The sequence below is a fragment of the Nomascus leucogenys genome, chromosome 20, assembly GCF_006542625.1.
Source record: "Nomascus leucogenys isolate Asia chromosome 20, Asia_NLE_v1, whole genome shotgun sequence".
Classification (NCBI taxonomy): domain Eukaryota; kingdom Metazoa; phylum Chordata; class Mammalia; order Primates; family Hylobatidae; genus Nomascus; species Nomascus leucogenys.
Window position 1 is genome coordinate 25384864 of NC_044400.1, and position 24904 is coordinate 25409767.

Below are 24904 nucleotides of genomic sequence, written 5' to 3' on the forward strand. Positions count from 1 at the left end.
AAAGGTGAATCCGCTCTCACAATCTGCAGTACAACATCACACTTGTAGCCAATAATGCACATTTAAAAATTTGTTAAAAGGGTAGTTCTCATGCTAAGTGTTGTTACCACAATATAATAAATAATTTTTAAAAGATTATCAGAACTCAATAATAAGAAAGCAAACAATCCAATTTTTAAATGGGCAAAAGATTTGAACAGATACTTCACCAAAGAAGATATACAGATGGCAAATATGCACATGAAAAGGTGCACAGAATAATGCATCATTAACAATGCAAATTAAAACGGCAATGAGATCTCTCTGTTAGAACACCTACAATTTGAAAAACTGCTGGTGGGAATGTAAAATGGTACAACTACTTTGGAAAACTGTTTGGCAGTTTCTTACAAAGTTAGTAGTTAACATATACCCACCATATGTCCAACCATTCCATTCCTAGCTATTCACCCAAAATAAATGGAAGCATTAAACTTGTGCAAGAATATTCATAGCAGATTTATATGTTCCCAAAACTGGAAAATAAGTGTCCATTAGCAGGTTAACAGATAAACAAATTGTGGCATAACCATACAATTGAATAATCTTCAGTAATAGAAAGGAATGAACTCTTCATATATGTAAAAATGTGGATGATCCTCAAAACAATCATCTTGGGTAAAAGAAATCAGACAAAAAAGATTACATGCTGTTTTGTTCAATTTAGATAAAAGTCTAGAACATCTAAAGTAATCTACAGAGACAGAAAGATTGGTGGCTGCCTGTGGATGGGTTGGATGGATGGTGTGGAGGGGCAGGAAGTGAGGATGGGGAAATGATGAAGGGCATGAAATAACTCTTGGGGGTGATGGAAATGTTCATTATGTTTATGATGGCAATGGTTTTGCAGGTGTAACAAGTGTTAAAACATATCAAACTATGTAATTTAAATATGTGTCATTTATTGTACATCAACTATACATCAGTACAGCAGTAAAAGTAAGAATTAGGAGACCCTAAGGAAGGAAAAGAAATACTGTAGTGGTTACAACTGGTGAAGCATTATAGTGAAGTCTTGGGCTGATCTCTGGTCATTCAGTCCGGAGGAGGGAGGGTAAAGTTCTCTGAGAAAGAGGTGTCTAGGAAAGGGTAGGCTCCAAGCACTAACAGCGCAGTTGAGAGTCTGGAAGACTCAAGGATTGTATAAAGGCACATCAAGAAAAGAAGAAGCAATTATAATCTACAAGGGGGGAAATCAACTGAATATCAATATGTGCTCCAAATAGGAAACCAAACTAAAATTTGACATGATTTTTAAGAGCTGATGGAAAAATCTAAAGATATAATCCATTTGGCCTTGATACCAGAACTCTTCTCTAACGGTGGCCCACAGGTCATGATATTGAACCTTTAGCCAAAATATAAATAAGTAAATAAGCCAAACCCATAATCCAAGCCTCTACTTGGCCTGGCAGAGAAGCATATTTACATAGTTGAGAGAAAGTAAATGCTACTTATTAGTTTTCAACTTTTAGAGACAACCCATGAGCAAAGCATGAAGGTCTTGGCTATAGTTTTGGAAGGCAAATGTTAAGAATCTCAACAATATCGAAGAAAAATTGTGAAAGCAAGAAGAAAGGGTACAGAAAAGCAGAAGAATGATGTTTTCATTTCACCTGAAGGGGAGTTGAAATACTCAACTAAAGATGATGAACAAGAAATAGGGATATGCGTATATCATTTCAAGTCGCAATGGTGAGCAACAGCAGAATAATGTAATCTTCAAAATAGGAAAGAAGTTTGGAAGGGGCATTTGTGTACCTAAGCGAAGTCCTTGTCTTGCATAGTAATGAGTCAGTAGATACTGCCTGAGGTTGACAATCAAGAAGTGGAAGAATAAGCATGATGTTTAGAATTAGGGTGGTGACCACCAGAGTCACAAAAGCCAGAAACAAGGGAAAGAAGCAGCCTCTGGGATGTGGGCCTGGGAACAGGAAGGGCCTGCGGAACCACTGCTTTTCCTCACAAATCCTTGCAGCCGAGGTGAGTCGCTACCATATGCATGTGTCAATTTAGGAAAATTAAAATTAAAAGCATCATGGGGTGACCACTCAGACCAGTTACTCTGGTAGCAATGGGGATCTGAAGGATGACAACTATGGGAGACAGTGCCATTGCCATTTCCAAAAAGACTGCATTCATGACGCTTGGCCCAAGGCAGACCAAGAGAGCCGGCCACATGGCAGCTTCACATGTCCTCAGTCAACCAGAGTAGAAGACACTCCTGAAGCCCACATAGGACATTTCCCCTCCCCTGGTGTTGTGTACCTTTGCCCTCACACTATCCCCATAGGGTGGGCCCAGCCCCACTCCCCATCACACTGCCTCCCTAAATCCTGCCTCAACCACAAGTGCTTACCAAGGTGTATGCTTGTTTCCACATTACTGTGGGCATCTCAGACCCCCTCAGTGGTCATCGTTGCCTCTCTGCCCTCCCCACTCCTTTATATCCAGGAGTTCAGTCCAGAGCCCTCTCCCTACCTTTGCCCCAGGCCCTCATCCTGGCCCTCAAGTGGCACAGCAGCCTCTGCACCAACGCTTACCGCCTTTCCAGACTTCTTGACTCACCACCGCTGGGCCCTCCCCTACCTTGCATCTGGGTGCCAGAATGCATTCAGGTCTAGCTGCGTGTCATTTAAGTTTGGGGGGACATTTGTTTCTTGGCAGTGAGACTGAGTTTCCACAAGGTAAGTGGTTTTGTGGGGGGTTTTTAACTTGTTTTTAAAAGTTAGACAAACAACAGAATCTCAGTGTAGTGGTTCTTAAACATCAAACATCTGAGATTAAACAGCTGGCAGGGAGGGATGCTACATTGTTGTTTGGGACAAGAATAGGGTTTTTGTTGTACGAGCCTCTGAGAGAACAGTAAAAGGCTCTATATTTTAGTATTTTGATATAATTGCTCTGTGCCTCCATTAGTTCTGCTGGAAAATTAATAAAAAACAGGATCTCCCTTAAAACCAGATACTACTTCCAAATGGAGCCTTCCTGAATTAAACACATTACCAAAACAATGTTAAATGTTGACATTTCCTGATACATCGAATGTCATCCTCTTTTTTTGTCATCTCTTTAAAGTAGCTTTTAAAAGCCTATTTTTGTTTGCAAAACCAGAAGCTTATTTGCTTTTTTAAACCAGTTTGCTCATTTAATAACTCCCCCTAATTCATCAGCATTAGCAACAAATACTCGAACCTGTTTTAAGCTGTGATTTCAGTTGTACTTATTTTCATGTGAGTTTAGTAAACCCATATGGTTTGTAATGAAGCTCTTAAGCCAGAAAAGTGACATTTATGAATGACTATGATTTTTTAAACGCTGCTGACTTGAAGACACCTCTGCTGTACTGCTTCTCTTTTCCAGACAAGCTGACATGGAGTCACAGAGTGTTAGTGCTAGTGGGAGCCACAGACAGCATTAGCTGACGCCTGTCCTATGCCTGGCTTAGAAACTGGTAAACAAAAAAGAATATTTTTTCCCTGTCTTCGGCAGAATCCCAACCCAGGATTATTTGCTGTAATGCATCCTCTGACCTATGCAGAAACGTTGATAGATTACCATCTATGCTCTCACCCCAAGTACAAATTCACCAAAGAGTCCCGCCACGGGTCCAGCATTCCTGTCACCCAAAAGCAGTTTCTCCATCACACGGTAATGTCATCACCAGGCTCACCGGCAGAGTGGCCCTGGGCTGCAGGGAGGGGCCGGGGACGAGGACAGGGTCACAGTTGGAATTGAGACAAAGGTTTGCCTCCACAGCTGCAGAACAAGAATGGTAACACCCCCCCTCATACCGCCAGCCCTAAAGGGGTACAGGTAGAGACCCCGCACCGCCTTGACCTGACCACACCTGCCTCTCAGGCTGCCTGCTGCCCTTTGTCAACATTCCTCTGGAAGGCTGCACCTAATGTTCATGTGTTCGTATTTCAATCATGTAAAAACGGCCACATGGTATGCACAACCGTTGGTCTGACCTCCTCTCTCTTTGGCCCCAAGTGTAGAAACCAGAATGGACAAGGTAGTGGTGTGACACATGCAAAGAAGTGGCTCCAAGGAATTACTTCCCCCCAGGGAACCACCCTGACCTGAATATCCCCCGACGCCCCTTGAGGATTATCCTCAGGCCCTTCAAACTCAATTAACCCTTAACTCAGATTATGAGCTCTCTCCCCACTTCTACCAGCCACACCCTCAACTGCCTCCTCTTCCTGTATCACCTACTTGCCTTTCTGTTTTATGGACTTTGTGCAGTTACCCTTGAGATCCTTTCCCTCCTTCTCCCCCATTCCCCTCATCTAACCACCCCGGGGGGCCACCAGTGTGCCACTGACACAGCAAACAGATTTGCAGACCTCCCTCTAGTCTAGCCCTTGGCCCACTGCTGCTGCAGTCAGCCTTCCCTTCGGAGAAATCTTCCTTAGGCATGAGTTGATCCTGTCATTTCCTGCTCGAAAGCCCTCCGTAGGTCCCCGCTGCCTGCTGTAGCAGCTCCAAGCTCATTAGCTTGGCCCACAATGCCCTTGTGACCTGCCTGGCTCTCCAGCCACATTCCCTTCTGCCTCTATGATGCACCCTGCACTCAGCCCAGCCAGGGGTCTCCTTGCAGCACTCTCCTCCCACGTGGCGCACGTGTGCAGCTCTCCTGCCTGGAGTGCCGCTGGATGAACTGCCATCCTCTCCAAGTGTTGCATTAGCATCACATTCACAATAAACAAAATAGATTCTAAGGCCGCAGCTGCCCTCCATCCCGAGGACATGTTGCCTGTGCAAGTGCCTAATGAAGCAAGGGAAGCAAACCTCGCCTTTGTCTCTAATTCTGTGTTGCATTGTTTAATGTGCTTTACTGAAGCAATTGCCTTTTTGCTTCAGAAAAATTCAAACTGAATGAAATTACAGATTTTGGTGCTTAGCCTTTTAAGACTGAAAAATAGTTGAATAAAACAAAAGTCCTTCAGAAACTTTACCTCACCAAACAGTTGCTTCCCGTGTGCTGACTTTGCTTACAGGACATTATTCCCGGAATAATGCACTGGAAAAGCTTCCAGTCCCTGGTTCTCTCCTCCCTGCCGGACCCCTCCAAGATGGAGACCACAAAGAGGTAAGCACGGCTCATCTGTTTGCTCGTGAGTATGTGTGCCCCACGTATTACAGAGGCAATCATCCCCAAAAGTTAAATGCCGATAATATGTCAAACCATACTTTTAAAGCATGAGAGAAGTTTGCTAGTCAAAGAAATTTGATGATGTGTAACTGATTTTCATATTTGGAATTTATCTTGAGATACACTTGTTTGAAAAGTAATGTCCTAGGTGACGAATTGGCAATGCTTGAGTACAAGTAGACAACCATTCCATATAATTCAACTGAAATATTCATGGTCAATCTTTTTAAAATTCATAAATTGCGGCCTGGGTGACAGAGGAGACTCCATCTCAAAACAAAAAAAGAGGAAAAAAAATCATAAATTGCCAAGATTAGCCTTCCACAGTCCCTGTATCCAGTTCCAAAGGATCCATGGCCCTCTTGTGCCACAGACTGGCATTCACTGTGAGACTGTGGCAGTCCCCACACAGAAAAGAGCCCTGCTCCAGATACACAATGAATATTGTTGGATGATGAAAGAAGAAACTTAGAGTGACTACATTTTTGCTAATTTGCTTATTTAATAGCTCTTCGAAACCATAAGATATCAAAGAAGTAGCCTGGTGCCTTTTCATTAGGCTCTGCCTGGCCAATTGCTCACTCCTAAGCCCTTGAATTTGCTTCTTCAGTCCGCTATCCTTATAAATACAGCTAAATGAATGATTGGTGAACAGACATGACTAGTGTCCCAAAATGATTATCATCAGCTGTCAAACAAAGTTCCAATCCTCTGATCCAGAATGAGGCCCACCCCAAGGTGGCAGAGCTCTGGCATGGCCCCAAGAGTGGCCAAGAAACCTGAGCTCTGCCACCAACCAAGATCAGTAGGTGATCTTTACACACACCCCAGCTCCCACTCGGGTAATCTGGATCCTCTAACTCAGAAACTCACCAGGGAGGATACATGACCTCCAGGAGCCATGTGACCTCAGCCATGCCCCTTGGCCAAGTCTCTGGGCCCAGTCCTCTTGTCAGTAAGACAAGGGATTGGACTTGTTGCAAAGGCCATTCTCAGCATTGACGTTTTAATTTTAGAAGAGTACAAGAGCTTACCCAACATGCAGCCGTCCCATGTACACTACACATCCACCCACGCCTCCGCAGGTATCTGAGGAGATAGTTGGAATCTGGGTTGTGACCCCAGAACACTGAATTTGACTTCCTCCTTCATCATCTTCATTGAAGGCCTTCATTGGTAAGCTCTTCCTGAACTAAGCCAAATGCAGCTGTATGTCATGTATGTCAAGGCTTTCTCATGTGCCGTCCCCCTTGGGGTCACTTCCTTAGGGCTTCTCTACTCCTCTCTTTTGCCTGAAGATTAGCATACAGTAAGCAAAAAGCACCCAGCATAGGATTTGGGACATGGCAGGAGCTCAAATATGTTTCTTTCCAATTATTATACTTCGTCCATTCCTCATCCACCCTATTGCCATCTCAAAATCAGCATCCTTGTTCTACATTTTTAGCATATTTCTAGAATGTCTAATCTCCAGAACTGGTGGGAACAATGGCATCAAAGAGAAGGAAAGCTTTGGCATGGAAGAGACCTGCCTCCATTGTACACTGGATGTATCACCAGTTCTGTCCTTGGGTGAGCTATGTACTAATGAAGCCCTTCGAGCAATAATCTCCTCCTCTCTGAGACAGAGGCAGTGTTGGCATCCTCACATTTGGGTGTGTGTGAGGATAAAAATGCAATGATCTTGTGAAGCATCTAGCATCATGCCTCGTGCATGCTTAGTAACTCTTCTCTTACGTCTACCCTCCTTTTCCACCCACTAAGCGTCGCAGTCACTCCATCGCCACCAGATGGCGACGTCTGTCACCACATTGACAGACTGCCTCATTTTGCTGCGGGGTGAGGATGCTTCAGAACTGACCTATGCAGTCAGTAAACGGGGTTTGGGGTGCTGTCAGGACACTGAATAAGAAAAATGAGGAATGGTAAGAAGTGGCAACCCTCTGACCATGTCCACCCGTTATCAGCATGTACGGTTCTTAAGAATCAAGAAAAAGCATCCTATTTTCTTTCCAAAGCAATTTCCTTGGAAAAAAATCTCCCAAGGCTGTTCTTTCAACAAGCAGTGAGAATGCAGTTACCTTGGGCTTGAATAACCATGAATTAAACATGAACTCTCCATGAATTAAAGAAAACTCTCAAACCATGAGTTGTTACTTTCAGCTTATGTGCCTGAGTGCTCTGTTGGGCCAGTTTGTTTCTAAATAAACTGCAGTTGCATAACAGCTCATAAAATCAAGAGAGGATTCTGTATCTCCTTAGCATGGACTTCCATGGGATGTAAGACTCTAGGTCATGTTTTTATTTCTGAAAACAGGTACAAAATAAGAAGTGTAATTCCTTTTTTAAGTTCTGTCTTAGTTCGTTTGGGCAGCTATAATAAAATACCATAGATGTAATTTATGAGCAACTGAAATTTATTTCTCAGTTCTGGAGACTGGGAAGTCCAAGATCAAGGTGCTAGTAGTCTTGGTGTCTGGTGAGGGCCAGCTTCCTGGTTCATACATGGTTGTCTTCTTACTGTGTCCAAATATGGCAGAAAGGGGAAGGGAGCTCTCAGGCCTTTTTTTTTTTTTTTTTTTTTAAGATGAGATATCACTATCTTCCATGCTGGAGTGCAGTGGCATAATCATAGCTCACTGCAGCTTCAAACTCCTGGGCTCAACTGATTCTCCTTCCTCAACCTCCCAAGTAGCTTGGATTATAGGTGTGCATCACCATGCTCAGCCAATTTTATTTATTTATTGTAGAGATAGGGTTTTGCTACATTGCCCAGGCTGGTGTTGACCTCCTGGCCTCAAGCAATCCTCCCACCTCAGTTTCCCAAAGTGCTGGGATTACAGAAGTGGAGCCACTGCACCCAGCTTCTCAGGCCTCTTTGACAGGCACTAGTCCTATTCATGAGGGCTCCACCCTTATGACCTAACCCACTTCCCAAAGGCTCCATCTCCAAATACCATCACATTGGGGGTTAAGTTCTTGTTATTTTTAGTGTAAATAGGGATAGGATCTTGCTATGTTGCCCGGGCTGATCTCAAACTCCTGGCCTCAAGTGATCCTCCCACCTCAGCCTCCCAAAGTGTTGGGATTACAGGTGTGAGCCACTGCACCTGGCCTGGGAGTTATGTTTCAACAGGGATTTGGGGACAACACAAAGTTCAGTCCATAGCAACTTCCTACAAATCCATTAATGATATTCCAACTTTGCAGCCATTTTGCTTGAATAAATTAGCTCCTATTACTTATGAGGTTTGCTTTGTATCTTTTGCCCCTGACAACTGTTTGTTGTTAAACCATACAATATAGTTATTTAGTGTTTATTTATTCCAAGTCATTTTTGTATTTGTAATAATTGAAGCAGCTCATTTATTTCTTTACTCTTCAGTAAATTCAGAGATAACTTGTTAAGTCTCTTTGGACTTCCATAAAATCTAAGAGTCAATGACAACTGAAGAAATTAACTAATCCAATAGTTCCCAGACTTTCTGACTTCACAGATGAGCAAAATGTCCAGAAGAACTTTGGGAACTGTCTTGGCATTGTCAGAGTTTTACTTTGTAAAGTAAGGTCATTAAAACAATTTTTTTTTAAGACGGAGTCTCACTGTGTCGCCAGGCTGGAGTGCAGTAGCACGATCTCAGCTCACTGCAACCTCTGCCTCCCAGGTTCAAGCAATTCTCTGCCTCAGCCTCCTGAGTAGCTAGGACTATAGGCTTGGGCCACTACACCTGGCTAATTTTTTGTATTTTTAGTAGAGACAGGGTTTCACCATGTTGGCCAGGTTGGTTTAGAACTCCTGACCTCAAGCAATCCGCCTGTCTCGGCCTCCCAAAGTGCTGGGATTACAGGTGTGAGCCACCGCACCTGGCCAGGACATTAAAATTAAACAAAGCAACAGCCAGACACATTGGCTTATGCCTATAATCCCAGCACTTTGGGAGGCCAAGGCAGGAGGATCACTTGAGGTCAGGAGTTCAAGACCAGCCTGGGCAACATGGTGAAACCTCGTCTCTACTAAAAATACAAAAATTAGCTAGGTGTGGTGGCAGGTATCTGTAATCCCAGCTACTCAGGAGGCTGAGGCAGGAGAATCACTTCAACCTGGGAGGCAGAGTTTGCAGTGAACCGATATTATGCCACTTCACTCCAGCCTAGGCAACAAAGCGAGACTCCATCTCAAAAGAAGATAAACAAAAATTTAAAAAATAAATAAAACAAAGCAAAGCAAATTTAAAAAAATGCCCAACCACCATCTACTGTCATCACCATTTCAATTTTAAATGAATATATTTAACACACACACAAAAAGTGAGAGGAACATGGTCTCAGAATTTAGAAACTGGGTAAGTTTTGCTTCATGAAAAGCTCTTGGTTGCTGCCATTCCATTGTCCTAGACCAGCCTGGTCCCTGGCGAGTGGCCCAGACCCTGAACTTCTCAGTGTCTCTTCTTATTGGGAATTCCCTCTGACTATACATGTTCTAAAGCAAAGTTTTGTTAGAATTTTCTAATAGAACCTGGATTCTTTGTCATGAAGTCAGTTACTAACAGGGCTAACCTCTGTGTCTCGGGGCCCAGGTTCCTTTTGGTGGGAAATGGGATCAAAGACCAAAATCTGGGTACTATGTATACACATTGCTTCTGGGGTGGTGAGGGGTTTGCTTCTTGGCCTGTTCAGCAGATAAAGTCAGGGATACACACAAACACACACACACATAAAGATATATGCAACATACATATATATGTGATGTATGTGCATATAAACACACATATACTCATACATATCCATATTTTAGAAATCATGAATTCACACAAATGCCTACAGTTCCAGTCCATATCCATAGAGTTATTGCTTGCTTTCCACCATTCCATATTTGTATCTCCCTTCTTCCACTGTGAGAACCCTGGCTTCTAATACATTTACTTACTCAATCTTATAATACATCAAAAATCATTTCAGAATTGCTTGATCCATAACCACCTTAATAAACATGCAAAATAAGTTCAGATTGGTTTCCAGGTCCCCCCCACCCCCTCCCACCCAAGTCTATGGGTATGTAGTCAAATAACTTGTAGTAAGTTACTTGGGTAATTTCTTTTTCTTTTCTCTTTCTTTTCTCATTCCTTTAGCTCTCTCTCTCTCTGTCTCTCTCTCTCTGTCTCTCTCTGTCTCTCTCTCTCTCTCTGTCTTTCTTTCCTTCCAGTGTGTTTATGGAATTTCTGTGAAATATTATGATTTGTTTCAGTTTGCTTTCAGCCTTTGTTTTTTATTTCACTTTCTTATTGATTTAATTTTATTTTTTCAATATGTTGAACATTAACATGTTTTCCAAAATCAAAACTACATTAAAGGCATATTCAGGGAAGTTTCACTCCCTCCCATCTCCCTCTTTCCCCTAGCAGATAGCCAGCTTGGTCTTCTAACATATCCTTCCTGTGTTTCTCTTTATAATGGTAAGCAGAATGTATACATTTTTCTTATTTTCCCTTCTGTCTTATACAAAAAGTGGCATTCTAGATATGTTTTTCCACATTTGTTTTTTTTCACTTAATATCTCCAGAAAGTCATTCTATATCAGCTCACAGATGCTTTCCTCATTCTTTTCCCATTAGTCAAAACCATGGTGCTATAATTTTTTTTCAGCCAGTCTTCATACTTGGCAAGTGGGTGTATTTTTGCACAATAACAAAACAAAGATAAGAATCTTATCACAAAGACATATGTGCACACACAAAGGAGCCGTCAGTTAATCCCTGCTTTCCATTCCTGCCTCCTGCCCTACCTTCAGCCTCAGCCTTTCCAGCGTCTGTGAGGAGGTCTGTTTCCTTCCGAGTGGGCTCCAGGCTCTGTCATTCTTCACTGTTTTTCATGAGACAGCATTCTCTAGGCTTCTAGAAATTTATTCCAGAAAATGATTGAAAACTTTTATCCATTGATGTCTTTTCTGTTGTTCTCTTTGATGTTGTGTGTTCGGTTTTTATTCCTTCTATATCATCTGAAATGTGTGTATGGAAGGAGTCAAGACCCCAAAAAAGTTCATTCCATCCACTTGAAACAAAGGGCTGCTGCCAAGTTTAAAAATAACAATGTATTTTCCACCCTATCTCAATTCCTTTAACATTCTCAATACCCAGGAATTTTTATATAAAGCTCTAAAGTTATAATACTAAACAATACACAAGGAGGTGGGGAGGAAGATATGAAATGGAATAGAATATCTAAGAAGGATTATAAAGGTGGAGGGAAAATACTAAGACCAAAAGTAACTACCTGTATTAGCCTGTTCTCTCATTGCTATAAACAAATACCTGAAACTGAGTAATTTATAAAGAAAAGAGGTTTAATTGGCTCATGGTTCCATAAGCTGTACAGGAAGCAGGACAGCTTCTGCTCGGCTTCTGCGGAGGCCTCTGGAGACTTACAATCATGGCGGAAGGCAAAGGGGAAGCCAGCACCTCTACATGGCCAGAGCAGGAGGAAGAGTGACGGGGAGGTGCCACACACTTTTAAACAACCATATCTCAAGATAACTCACTCACTCACCATCATGAGAACAGCACCAAGGGGATGGTGCTAACCCATTCCTGAGAACTCCACCCCCATGATCCAATCACCTCCCACCAGGCTCCACCTCCAACACTGGGGATTACTATTCAAAGTGAGATTTGGTGGGGACAGGTCCAAACCATATCGGTATCTAACTGCACTCACCCCAGGAGATAATACAATTTTAAACACTACAAACTGAAAAATTCTATGATTCTCTTTTTAAACTCCAGGAAGTGTCTTACTTGGCAACATTCTCCAGGGTTTGCCTGGGGCCTATTGCATCCCCTGCCTTTGCCTCTGGGAACCATAAATGGCTTTTCAGGAGTGAGGGAGGACAGAGTAGTAGAGGCCTCACCAGTGGTAAAATAAAAATGCTTTAGAAAATTATGTAAAGACCCCAAGACTTCTAGTGTGACTCTATCTTTGACTGCTTGTGTGGTTTTTCCACAGCTGTGATTCCTTCAATTCATTTATGCTTCCGATAGACGTCCCTGCTGTTCTTGATGCCTTACCAGAAGAGGACAGACTAGAAACAGTTGAACGGTATTTTTGTTTTTTACCTTTGGCCTCTAATGTGGTCTGTTTCCCAAAAATGTGAGGTGCTGTGAGGAACTTCAGAAGAGCACACAGTTCTGAGCTTGCAACTCAAATGAGAAGATAAGGCTAACACTCATCCATACCATCACCTAGATAAGATGCTAAATTCGTAGTGGAGAATCGACAGTCTCTAAGCTCTGCGGCTTCCTGATCTTTAGCTGTTCCAGGAGCTCAAGGGAGAGGAGATCTGAGGTGGTGCCAAATGGCCTTGGAAGGCTTCAGTGGTCACATGGACTTGGGTTAGTATGTGAAAGATAGGTAGGACTTGGATGGGCATAAAGAAATGTAAGTCCAGAAGTAAGGCACTTACATTTGATTTTACTGATCAGCATGCAATAGCCAGTGAAAATGGTCTTGAATGTCCTATCCCTATGCTCATTTACAACTGATGGCTATAGACACAGCAGCAGAGCTGAGAATGGGAAACCTGAGCCAAGCAGAGCCCGTGCCCTTGTCCCAGGGCAGCTTCTCCATCGTGAGCACCACAGCATACAGCATTCGCATGTCCAGCTCACACGTGTTTCCAGCTGGCTCACCTGGCATTGCCCCATTTGCAAATGCCTCTAGATCTGAGTCATTACTTCCTCTTTTTTAAAAATATACTTAGCTACTTATTATATCACCACATAATTTCTGGGAGAAAATTAGAAGTTCCATATGTTTTAAAGCAGATACTTTCTACCAGGCAAAAGTAAAATTCATTTAAGTTTTCTAGTTTAATTAACCAACATAGCATAAAGTTGTATACAAACTCATCTCTCATTAAAATTAGATTCCATTAGAAGATTATAGAGCACCCGAAATTTTGTATAGAATAGTGTGATGAAGGGGTAGGCTGTGGGTTCAACACCACCACCCCCACCACTGCCACTCACTCACAGTACACCTTGGGCCACTGACTTCACCTCTCAGTGCCCCAATGTCCTCATCTTCAAATGGAATGATCCCAGGACCCATCTCATGGGTGGCTATGAAAAGCAAATGAATTAATACATGTCCAGTGTTTAGTTCAGTGCCTCACACGTAGTAAGGTTTTGATAATTAGATATACTACCATTAATGACCCTGGTATTCCAAACCCCTAGCCCAGTATCTTGACACTTGGTAGGCAAGCAACAGCTCACTTTAGAATGAAGTTGCATCACCCAATAGTAGCATTATGAGAAAACAAGAATAAGAGAAGATACATGGTTAGATTTCCAAAACATCAGATGAAGAGGTATTCATGTCCCAAGAGGTTTTCCTCCAGCCAGTGTTATATCTCAAGTGTAGAAGACGAATACATACTTCTGATATTTTTAAATTTTGATTTTTCGCGTCTTTGAGGGTATAAAGGAGCACTTAGATGTGCTGCTGTATCTGTGACAGCAGAGTCGGGGTATAGGATGAAGAAGGCCACCAACCCTGCATGACAAGAGCTCCGGCACGTTAGGGAGACTCTTGGTCCCAGAGTTCCTCCCTACCTGCTATTTCCTGAACTCCTACTACTGAAGACCCATTCCTTCAGCTTTGTGCTTTGTTTCTATTAAACTACCTCTGGGGAGGGAACATTTTGAGTCTCACTTATAACTCAGTATAAAATCACCAGAGCCTTTTTAGAGTTCAGGCTTGAGGGTCAGTGGCAGGAGAGGTGATGGGAATGAGAAGACTCCTGGTCCAGTGGGGAGGTCCCGGAAAACACGAAGAGGGGACGAGTGAAAAGCTGGAAACACAAACAGCCAGCTTAGCCTCTTTACCAAAAGCCGGATGCTCCTGCGTGCTTCTGTTTGATGGGCGTGAAGTACTGGCGTGAAAGGTCTGGGCTCTGATCACTGTTCAGGCCAAGCGCCCAGTCCTGTGCCTGCTTGATCATCCTGCATTTGGTTCTGACTCCTGTGCCGGTAGCAGTTACCTGGGACTGCATTGCCTTGAAGTGAGTGAAGGAAGTGTTCTGAAGTATATTTCTGTGGTGAGATGGATGTCTTCATTTTTATTTGAGATGCGGCTCATGAATGAATTGTGCCTATACATGGTCTTTGCTTTCTCGCTTCACAAATGAAGCTCTCTATATTTTAACTCCTGTCATTTATCAAAATATTATAGAAACTACAGATGGTACCTGGCTTACATTGGTTTGACTTATGATTTTTCAACTTGACAGTGATGTGAAAGTGACTCTCATTCAGTACACTCCTCGACTTATGATGGGGTTCTGTCCAGATAAACCCATTATGAGTTGAAAATATCATGAGTCAAAAATGCACTTTTGACTCACGATATTTACAACTCATGATGGATCTAATGAGACCTAACCTCATTATAAGTCAAGGAGCATCCATATTTATCAATATATTTTTCTGACTGTTTCTTTGACATCTGCAAAGGTTCTTAGGTCTAGTTTAGTAAGACAGAACACAAGAACAGTAAGCCAGTCAAAGCAGATGTATGACTCACAGATAGGCAGCAAGAATAAACAGAAGCCTAGGATCCAGGGTGAGCCAGTCCACCAAGGCTTAGTAAAGCTGCCCAGGGCAGATGCAGTCTCGTCTGCATGTCTCCCATATTGCATCACAGCTGAGGGACCCCAAAAGCACTTTACTTTGGGTTTTATTCCCTGAGTGTCACACAGACTGCTGAGCTTAAGCATTGCAGAACATTCTGTTCTGAGAGGAACAAGGACAAAGCCCTGTTGTTTATCTTAGGATGTTGCATTCTCAGTACAACCTGTCCAAGAATTGCAAGCAAGAGGGGGAAGAGCTGGGTTGACCAAGGCCATCTGAGGACCTGGCTTCCTGTAGCAACCCTACTGATCTGCACTCCTTAGCTCCATTGTTCAAAAATGTTTTCATTCTTAACACATAAAAACTTTTGCATTTGAAATTACACTATCGGCTGTGATAAAGCAAAGAAATCCTGATAACTCAAGCACTGATAGCAAATTATCACTGTCATGGTCAGACTAGGATCACTGCCAGCCTGCTTGTGATTGCAGGAAATGGTTTATTACACATCAGACTACAGCATCTTTCACACCCTATATACTCAAAAATAAGTATTTGTTGATTATGATTTCTATTTTTTCTTTTATAAACACATACTATATTGATAGTTGAAATATATTTTTACAAGTAAGTAATCAATTAATGGAATCCTAAATATGTGAGGCAAATAAGACTTGCCCACATGCAATGATACTTGACAATACCTGAGCTTCTAGAGCTTGGACTCCAGCTCTGAAAAGGAATGTTGAAGTGCCATCTACTCAAATCACTGCATGACGGCATTTCTTGACAGGGCTGCGGCCAGGGTGGGGTGATTCATATTTGCTTCAGCTTCTTTCTGCCAGGCCCACTGGGGAGATATTCAGCAGATCCAAACATACCCAACTCCTCCTCCATTCAGCAGTGATATGCACACTATTTTGACTCCGTTTCCTCATCTTTGAAATGGGAATAGTTGTGCCTACTTCATGGAGGGTTGTCAGAATTAAAGGAGATGCTGATGCTGATGAGAATAGTAATTATAATAACCAACACTCACTGAGCATTAAATGTGTGCCAGGGAGTGCTTTGCAAACAGTCTTATTTAATCTTTATGATGAGCTTTTATTATTATGCCCATCTTTGAGACAAAGAAACTGCTAATGGGAAGATAATGTTTGCAAAGCACAAGCATAGTGATTTGCATATAGCAGCTACTCAGTAAATATTAGCTTTCAATCTAATGAGGCTAGAACAACTTTTGCAGATTTCAAGGTATTTTTCTTAAAAGAAAATTGCCATGCCCACCTCTTTTTACATATATCACTGCTGAGTAAAGTGTCCCTGTTCGTAATTCCAGACTTTTGAAGCCTTTGTTGCCCTTTGTTGATCTTGGAAGCATTTCTCTAATGGAATGTGGTGGAGATGGGTGCTGTCAAAAAATTAGTTGTCCTGTTCTTCTAAAGTCCTAGAATCATTGAAACTAGAGGCTAAGTTTCCCAGCCTCCCTTGCAGTTAAGTTGTCCATTTTATTAAGTGTTTGCTGATGGAATGTTAGCAGACAAGATATAGTCCACTCCTGAGGTAAGCTCTTAACAGAGTGAGTGTGTCTCCTGCACACCATCCCTCCCTGCTTTGCTCCAGCTGAAACCCAAACATGCAGTGGCCCAGCTTGAACCATCAAACAACAAAGCTCTAGGCCAGAGGTCAGCAGACTATAGCTCAGAACCAAATGTGGCCCACCACCTATGTTTGTAAATAAAGTATTATTGCAGCCCAACCACACCCATTCACTTATGTGTATTTTTCTGTGATTTCTCTCTTGCTACAACAGCAAGAAAAAAAAGTTGTGTAGTTATAACAAAGACCATATGACCCCTTAAGTCTCTAGAGAAAAAGTTTACTGACCCCTGCTCTAAGGGATAGCAGACCACAAAAAGATTGAAAAAAAAAAAAACTAGACTATTTAGAAATATATTGTTTAATTTTAAAGCCATTGTGGGCTTTCTACTTATCTTCTTTGCTATTGATTTCTATTCTAATTCCATTGTGGTCGGAGAACATATTCTGACTAATTTTAGTCTTTTGAAATCTTTCAGGCTTTCTTTATAGCCCAAGATATGGTCAATTTTGGTAAATGTTCCATGTGCACTGGAAAAGAATATGAATTCTGTAACCCCCATTTTTAAAAATTGCTTTTTATTCTCTGGTTATAAATAACTACCATTTTGCCTACCATTGTTTGTTGGTGGACAGCAATTTATCAGCCTTATGCTTCTTTTAACGTAAACAACAAAAGTAGATGGAACTAAAATTGAATACCACAAGAACTGCATAACTCCTAAATGTTCACAATATTTCATTCTATTTTTACACTGGGAAGGAAAAGCAGTGCCCATTAAACATCTTATTACTTTGCAGTGAGCTCTGTGAGCAGAATGTAGAAGTTATGTTGACTCCAGAAATGATCAAAGTGGAATTCCCTATGTTGAACTACAAGAACATCAGGAAGGAGAAGTAAGTGGATGCTTTTATGCCTTATTAAAAGGTAGTCTTGGGTGAAATTTGTTCTGCATGAAGTACAAAATTGTCATGTTGTCTGAGTCTAAATAGCTCAGTCTTTGAAAGAGACACATTTCTGGTGCTTCATATATTTAGATATGTATTTTATTTTAGGCACAATTACACTCCCTGAAATCTTGTTACCAAGTAAGCCTTTAAAAACTGAAATCAATTTTCCATGTGCTTATCAATCAATTTCAGGATGTGTTTGTTTCTTATTAATAGCTGATTGAGTTTCATTCTGTATAAGGAACTGGCTCTGGAGCCAGACCATCTGGAGCTGCACCGTTTATACATAGAAAATCTCAAGCCAAGTTATTGTCCTTATCAACTCTGGCCTCAGTTTCCTCATCTGTAGCATGCAGAAAATAAAATCTCCCTGTCACAGGGCAAATGTAAGGATGAAACGAGATGCCAACCATGGAAGCACCTAGCCAGTTGCCTGATGTGAACCAGAACTCAGTAAATGTTCTCTCCTCCTCTCCATCAGGGGCTAACTAGCCAAGCAAGCATCATCCTTTGAAAAATTGGTTTCAAAAACACAGTAATAAACATAAAATGTGTTCCTCCTCATTGTAATGAAAGAAATACAAATTAAAACAAAAATTTTGAAGAATACTTTTTAATGTAAACCACCTATAGTTCATATGCTTTATAAGTTTGAAATTCCATGTATAAACTTTTTTATTCTTTTTCTTTGAAAAATGCCTTTATATTATGTTAAAAATTAGAAAAATATAAAAAATTTTAAATATGATAAAAACAACCACCCAAAGGTAGTAACATACATTTTGATGTATGGTCTTCCAAAAATATAGATATTTATATTTATATATTTATATTATGTATTTATATATGTATTTATATTTTAAACCATGTATATGGTTTAAATATATATTATATGGTTAAATATATATTTTCCATATATATGGAAACCATCATACATGGTTTAAAATATAAATACAGGGTGTGGTGGCTCATGCCTGTAATCCCAGCACTTTGGGAGGCTGAGGCGGGTGGATCACCTGAGGTCAGCAGTTTGAGACCAGCCTGGCCAAAATGGTGAAACCCCATCTCTACTAAAAATACAAAAATTATCTGGGCATGGTGGTGGGTGCCTATAATCCCAGGTGTTCAGGAGGCTGAGGCAGGAGAATTGCTTGAACCTGGGAGGCAGAGGTTTCAGTGAGCCGAGATCGCGCCATTACACTCCAGCTGGGTGACAAGAGCAAAACTCCATCTCAAAAAAATAAATAAATAAAATATAAATACATATGGTTTTAACAAAATTCAATCATATTATACATATTGTTTTATCTTCTGCACTTTTACTTAACAACATAAGCACATATTTATAAATATACATATGAATTATTATATTTCTGAGTAGATGTACCATAATTTATTTAACCAACAACCTGCCAATAAACATGTAAACTCTTTGCAGTATTCTGTATTATCAGTAGTGCTGCAACAAACATCCTTGTGCTATAATTCCTTTCAAACTTACCAGACTGTTTTCTTAGGATAAATTCTAAATCAATGGGCATTTTAAGGTTTTAATACATATTGCTTAATGACCATCCAGACAGTGTTACCATCTCTCCTACTGGTAGAGGTTAGAACTGCCTGCATTCAAATGCCCTGGATGACATGGAATAGTGTCGTCTTTTTTTTCGTCTTTATCAATGAGACAGAACTTTTTTAAAGACCATCTCATTATTTTAATTTTAATTTTAATTTTAATTTCTTTGTTTGCAAGTTATACTAAAAACTTGTCTATGCTTTTCAACCATTTCTCTTCTTTTATGAGGGACTTGTTTTGCCTATTTTGCCTATATTTCTTCCTTATTTCAAGAGTCCCTCGTTTATTAAAGATAATTACCCTTTCTTATACACGCTGCAAATTTATTTTCTCGGTTTGTCTTCTACTTTGTTGTGGGGGTCCTACCTTTTCTGAAAGGAATGCTCACATTTCTTAGAGCAGTATGAGATCTGTCTGGTTTGTCTGTGATAGTTCCAGAGACCTGCAGCAGCCAACACTGCTCGGAAAATAGATTGGCAGTTTCTGGTAAAAGAAAATGTAGGAAACAAAATTTTAAATGGAATTCCAGTAAGCATCTGTTTTGATTAGTTAATTAATTAATTAGTTAATTAATAGAATATTGCATTCTACTACCCAGCACATAAAACCTCGTGCACCTCAACACATAGATGCACTTTGTGTTTTGCTTCAAGTTTCAAAAAACTGACATAGGGTTTTAAATGAAAACCTTTTTTTTTTTTTCTACTTCAAATATTACCTCTGGACATAGAATGGCTTGCCCCAGAAGCAAGGTAATATTCAATACCTATCTACTCAGTTGCTCTTTTACATGAGTTTTCACTCTTCATACCTTGGAGCTAATGTTGAATGGCATTTGGTTATCAAATTATCATTAAACGAAATAGAATTTATTAGTTTACATATTCACCCAAAGTGGTATATCATTTCTTACGTATTTTTAGTACTTTATGAAAAAATAAACTAACAATGAACTGTAAACATTTTCTGCACACCAAGTCAGCTTCTAATTTTTTTCAAAAAATATATATACATTTCACACATTTGCAATAAATTTTCCATGACATTTTTAACTTACCTCTTTGGCAGGTAAAATTATTTTATGTACATTTTTTGTGCATCAAAATTGTCAACATAATTATCATTTTATTGGCTGCATAGTATTTCAGCAAGTTGATATCCCACAGACCATTTTCAAAAGTGATTTGTTTCAGAAACTCTCCTCAGCTCACATCAAGCCCAATCCTGTGCTGTTTTTTCCCCTCTGTTCTTACTTTTTCCTCTTCCTCACCTCCTTCTCTCAGCCAGAAGCCAACAGAGTCCTCCCTGCCAGACACCCAGAGCCTGGACAGACAGGGACGGAACAAAAAGAACACATCAGCAGTGTCCCATTTCCCCCTGAAGACTGTTCTTTATTTGGTTTCTGGCAAACATTTATTTTCATGGACGCAAAGAATCATCTGCTCTCACTCAATGGCTGAAATTAACCAGAGAGATTCTCTGCTGCCTGGACAGCGGTCTTGGCCCTTTCAAGACCCACAGGGGAATCACATTCCCCATAAAATGTTCAAGGAACTGTGAGACTGTGACTTTAGTTGCTGACACATTTTTCAGCACTCCTTAGATCAACACAGTATTACTCAATCATTAGTATCTCTAAGGGGAGACAGGATCTATATATTTTTAGACATGATTCCATAAAATGGTACCAATTAATTTCTTTAATTATGTGCATTAGGGAACATCTTAATTCTCCATTTTCAGGTATTTCTGGTTTTCCAAAACTGTCAGCCATTTGCCAAACATGTCACCCTCTTTAAAAAATGTCTCAGAAGCACTTTATTTTATATTGGATTTATATTGCCCAAGCAGATTATATAGCTGAGTTCACAGTCTTTGAACAAGACATATGTCCTTTTAACCAAAACACTCATTATTTCCTCCCACATATCTGGATGCTGGTGAGCACCATGACAGTCTCTGAGCCCAGTCTCCATCTTAACCCTTGGCCCCAGCCCACCAAGAGGCAAGCTGGCCCCTAAGAAGCCCGGGTCCTCCCCATGTCTCAGCCCTTTATCTACTCCCACTGCACCCATCAACTGATAGCCTCATTTTACACCACATCCAGTCAAAGTTTTACCCAGCAACCCCCGCCACACCAACATCAGCCTCGGCTCCACATCAGCCACTACTTGGTCCAGGTGCACAAACCTCCCTGAGGTGCTCACTCTTCTGGAGCCATTGCCAGAGTCAGAAATAGTGTGTATCTACCTCATTCATAAAGATGAAAAACCAGCCAGCGTTGACTGAGCACTTAGAAGACCTCACACCAGGATCTCTGTGAATAAGATCTCATTTCACCTTCGCTACAGTGCTAGGAGATGGGAATTACACCTTTCGTACATCAGGAAACAGGGGCTGTGGACACTTAGGTAACTTGCCTGTGCTCAGAAACTGATGGAGCTGAGGCCAGAAGCCAGGTTTGAATCATTCATAAGCTGAGTGTTTTCACTGGTAACTAAACTATCATTAAATGTGGTGAAAACCTTCTTTGTATATTAAATGAAATGCTCCTCCGACCTTCACCAGCAATGCTGGCGGGGGGTGACTTTTGTGGTTTTATTAAGTGTCCTTATGTTTCCTTGTTGGGTTTTTTGATACTCAGAGAAGTGAAAGATCAAGCACAACCAGCAGAGAAGGCGGGAGAGAAGCTGCTCGAGGAGATGAGGAACCTGAGGGGCAAAGCTCTCAACACATACCTGATTCTAGAATGAAAGTCACCAGTAGGTCAGTCCCTTCCATTTGCTTTCTGCAGGCCACTGTGGCCCCTTGCATCCATTTACATGCCAGCCATCTCTGCAATTAAAGTTTCTAGAGAAAAAAATGAAATGTAGAGGGTGTATATATCTTTTAACTGATAATTATAAATCTTATATTTAAAAATAAAATGGCCTTAGGATGATGACAGTGTTGTTAGCTTCTTGGTGCAGGGTTTAGTGCCAGAATGCTTCTGAGCAACGTGTGATGGGAGACTAAGAGCCGGGCCCTGGCAGCTGTTTCTGAGGGTCTTTTGGAGGTGTGGTGTGGTGGGAGAGTGGCTTCAGGGAGGGGATGCTCTCCCACCTCTGCAGAAGCAGCCCCCTTCATCCCCGGGGCATCACTAGATTTGGCTTTGGAAGAGCAATACTGGTATGAATGCTGGCTCCCCACACAGCTGTGCAGGTGGCAAACACTGGCAGGGGGCCTGGACCTGGAGAGGACACTGTGAGGTGACTAGAACTTGCACCAGTTTCCCAGGAGGATGCTTCCTCCTGGGAACTCACAGAAGCACCTGGAGCAAGAGGTCACTGCAAGGGAGCCAGGAGTTCCAGTGAACACCTGTCCGTAAAAACCAGGCCCAGTATTGTGTTTGTGAACATGACTGCCTTCATATGCACAGGCCGGAGAGGCTGATGACATTTGGGTTGTGTTATAATAACCCATAATTATCCAAATATATTTGGATGTATTCCCTCCACTCATTTTTCTATGAATACATTTAAATAGCTGGTATCAGACTGTATGTTTGTGGTCTTCATTAACTCATTGATTCTGACATTTTTCTAGAATTTGTTATTTCATCATAAAATCTAAACTCTTTAGGGACAAGAAACCCTATTTGAGGTAGGTCTTCACATACTTTAAACAAGTAAATGTTAAAGACTGTTTCCTTGTCATGCACTACAGTAGGTAAACAAGTGAGCCTGTGTCTGTGAAACCCATTTTTATAGTGTTTGTCTTGAAAAGCATCCTAGTCTAGGTCCAGAAGAGAAGTTTTCATGACTCAATTATGTACCGAGTCTCTGGGAAATGTCCTGGGGTGGGGGAAGGGGGACACCGACAGCAGGAGCAGAGCCTAGTAGCCACTGGGTCCCCAAATAAAACACAGGATGCCCAGTTAAAGTGGAATTTCAGATATGCAGCAAATAACCTGTTCATGTATGTCCCAATACTATATGTACTACTTGGAACATATGGCACTAAAAACTTAGTCATTGCTTCTCTGAAATTCACATTGGACTTGGTGTCCTATATCTTCATTGGCTGAATCTGGCAACCCTGCTTGACACTCAGTGGTGTTTGAGAAACAACGTGTGAATGAATGATGGAATGCTGGAATGATGGAATAAGGAAGGGGCCGCAGTTAACAAGATTTGTGGGTGAGGCACCAGGCAGGCTTGCTGACCACTGGGAGCATGATTCGTTTTTCCTGGTGTCTACCATGTAGCAGACCCTCTGTGGACTAGAGTGGGGGCTGTCTTCCAGTCTTCTTGCCCTCCCCCGAAAGAAACACTGTGGGTCCTGCTCCACAGCAGAAACCCCAGGGATAGAAATTATGTGACTCCCTGAGCTGATGAAGACCCTAACACTTGTGTGACTTCAAGGCCTGGGAAGAATCAGAGGGACTCTGGGCTCCCAGGACACAGAGCTAGTTGACCATGCTGGGCAAATGGGCCTGGGCTGGTGACGAGGACATTGCCTGCTACAGCTTGAGGACAGCAGAGTGCTCATTCCAGAGTCACCCACAGTGGCTTCTGTGCTTTCTTTCTCTACTTCCCACCTTCCTCCTCCTCCCCTCCTCTTCCTGTTCCTCCTTCTCCTTCCCCTTGTCCTCCTTTTCTGAACTACCAATTCACCCACGTCATCAGCTTTGGGGATAAAATGAGGTTGCATTAATTTTACTACTCAAAGTTCACAATTTCTGTTTCTCATCCCACTTTTGACAAAAATAGCATGCTTACCTTCCAGAAGTTGCTTTTCCTTCTGGGATAAGTCCAGGCACTTACTTGTCTTACTTGTCCCAAGAGGCTGGTTCTGTTGACCACGAAGGAGCCCTAGGCCTTTGGCTGCAGTTGCTGCCCCAGCACAGTAGTGTCCCTGCAGGCCGGCACCTGATGGTCATCCACTCGCTGTGGGGACTGAGGCTTATGCCACCATGGCTGGCTGGACAGTGGTGCAGAGGGGAGGAGCCACCACTCCATGCTGATGTGGGCCTAGGAGGTGGCACATGTGCATACACCCACATGTGCACACACACACACACATATGCGCACACATGCACACAAAATTCATAAGAGTTGCTGAGTACCATCCAGGAGCTAGGCACAGATCCAAGTCTCGGAGGGGCCACTACCCCAAGTCGGCCCCATGGCAAAGCAGACACACCATCAACAGGAAACAGACTTACACATGTGTAGTGTAATGTCGGCTCGTGAGCACTGCCACAAGAGAATGCTGAAGTATGGCAAGGGATAGGGAGTGGCTGCCAGAGGCCCCTCAGAGGAGCTGTCATTGAGTGGATGTGTGACGGAAGTGAAGGAGCAAGCCATGTGGTAATTTGGGAATGGAGCTTTCAAGCCCAGGGGACAGCACCTGCAAAGGCCCTCCAAGGAGGTGTGCCTGGCATGCTGAGGGAGCGGGAAGGAGGCCTGGGGAACTGAGGGGAGCGTGGCCGGGAACGGACACAGAAGTAGCCAGGGGCCAGGCCACGTGGCCTCTTGCAGCCAGAAAACAGACTTTGGATTTGGGATTTCATGCTCAGTGAGAGGGGGGGCCCTTACATGGACTGATCAGGGGAGTAACATGAGCTGTTTTCTGTTTTAAGCAAATTTTTCAAGTTTATGTGCAGAATTGACTGCGGGGAGTAGGGGTGCAATAATGGAGGCCATCTAGAAGGCCGCGTCGGGGGTCTGCCTCTAAAATGCTCGTCAGAGCATCTGCTGTCTGGCACCAAGGCTTTTTCTGAGGATAAGCTGGACAGGCTCACCTCAGGGTCAGACATCTTGTCATACCCACGAAAGAAAACAAAAGCGGGTGCTCCAGGCTGGAGCCCTGGGAACAGGGTGAAGAGAAGAGGCCCTTCCACTCCCCTGCACCAGGCATCTGCAGGGAAGGGCCATGCTCTAGGGCTTGGCCATGAGAAGCCTCAACCCA

The 24904-nt window shown here is 42.2% G+C and overlaps 1 protein-coding gene across 3 annotated transcripts in view; it reads left to right on the forward strand.

Moving 5' to 3' along the window:
* CFAP221 (cilia and flagella associated protein 221) overlaps nucleotides 1-21893 on the forward strand; it is a 124971-nt gene extending 103078 nt beyond the window's left edge. For 2 of the 3 annotated variants that reach the window (XM_030801172.1, XM_030801173.1), the window contains exons 20-24: nucleotides 3532-3690; nucleotides 5046-5137; nucleotides 12200-12292; nucleotides 17227-17322; nucleotides 21597-21705. In XM_030801172.1, coding sequence (XP_030657032.1) covers nucleotides 3532-3690; nucleotides 5046-5137; nucleotides 12200-12292; nucleotides 17227-17322; nucleotides 21597-21705 — 549 coding nt within the window. Of the gene's footprint in view, nucleotides 1-3531; nucleotides 3691-5045; nucleotides 5138-12199; nucleotides 12293-17226; nucleotides 17323-21596 lie in introns of all 3 variants that reach the window. The other variant, XM_030801171.1, reaches the window with a different exon arrangement.
* The last annotated feature ends 3011 nt before the right edge of the window (nucleotides 21894-24904 follow it).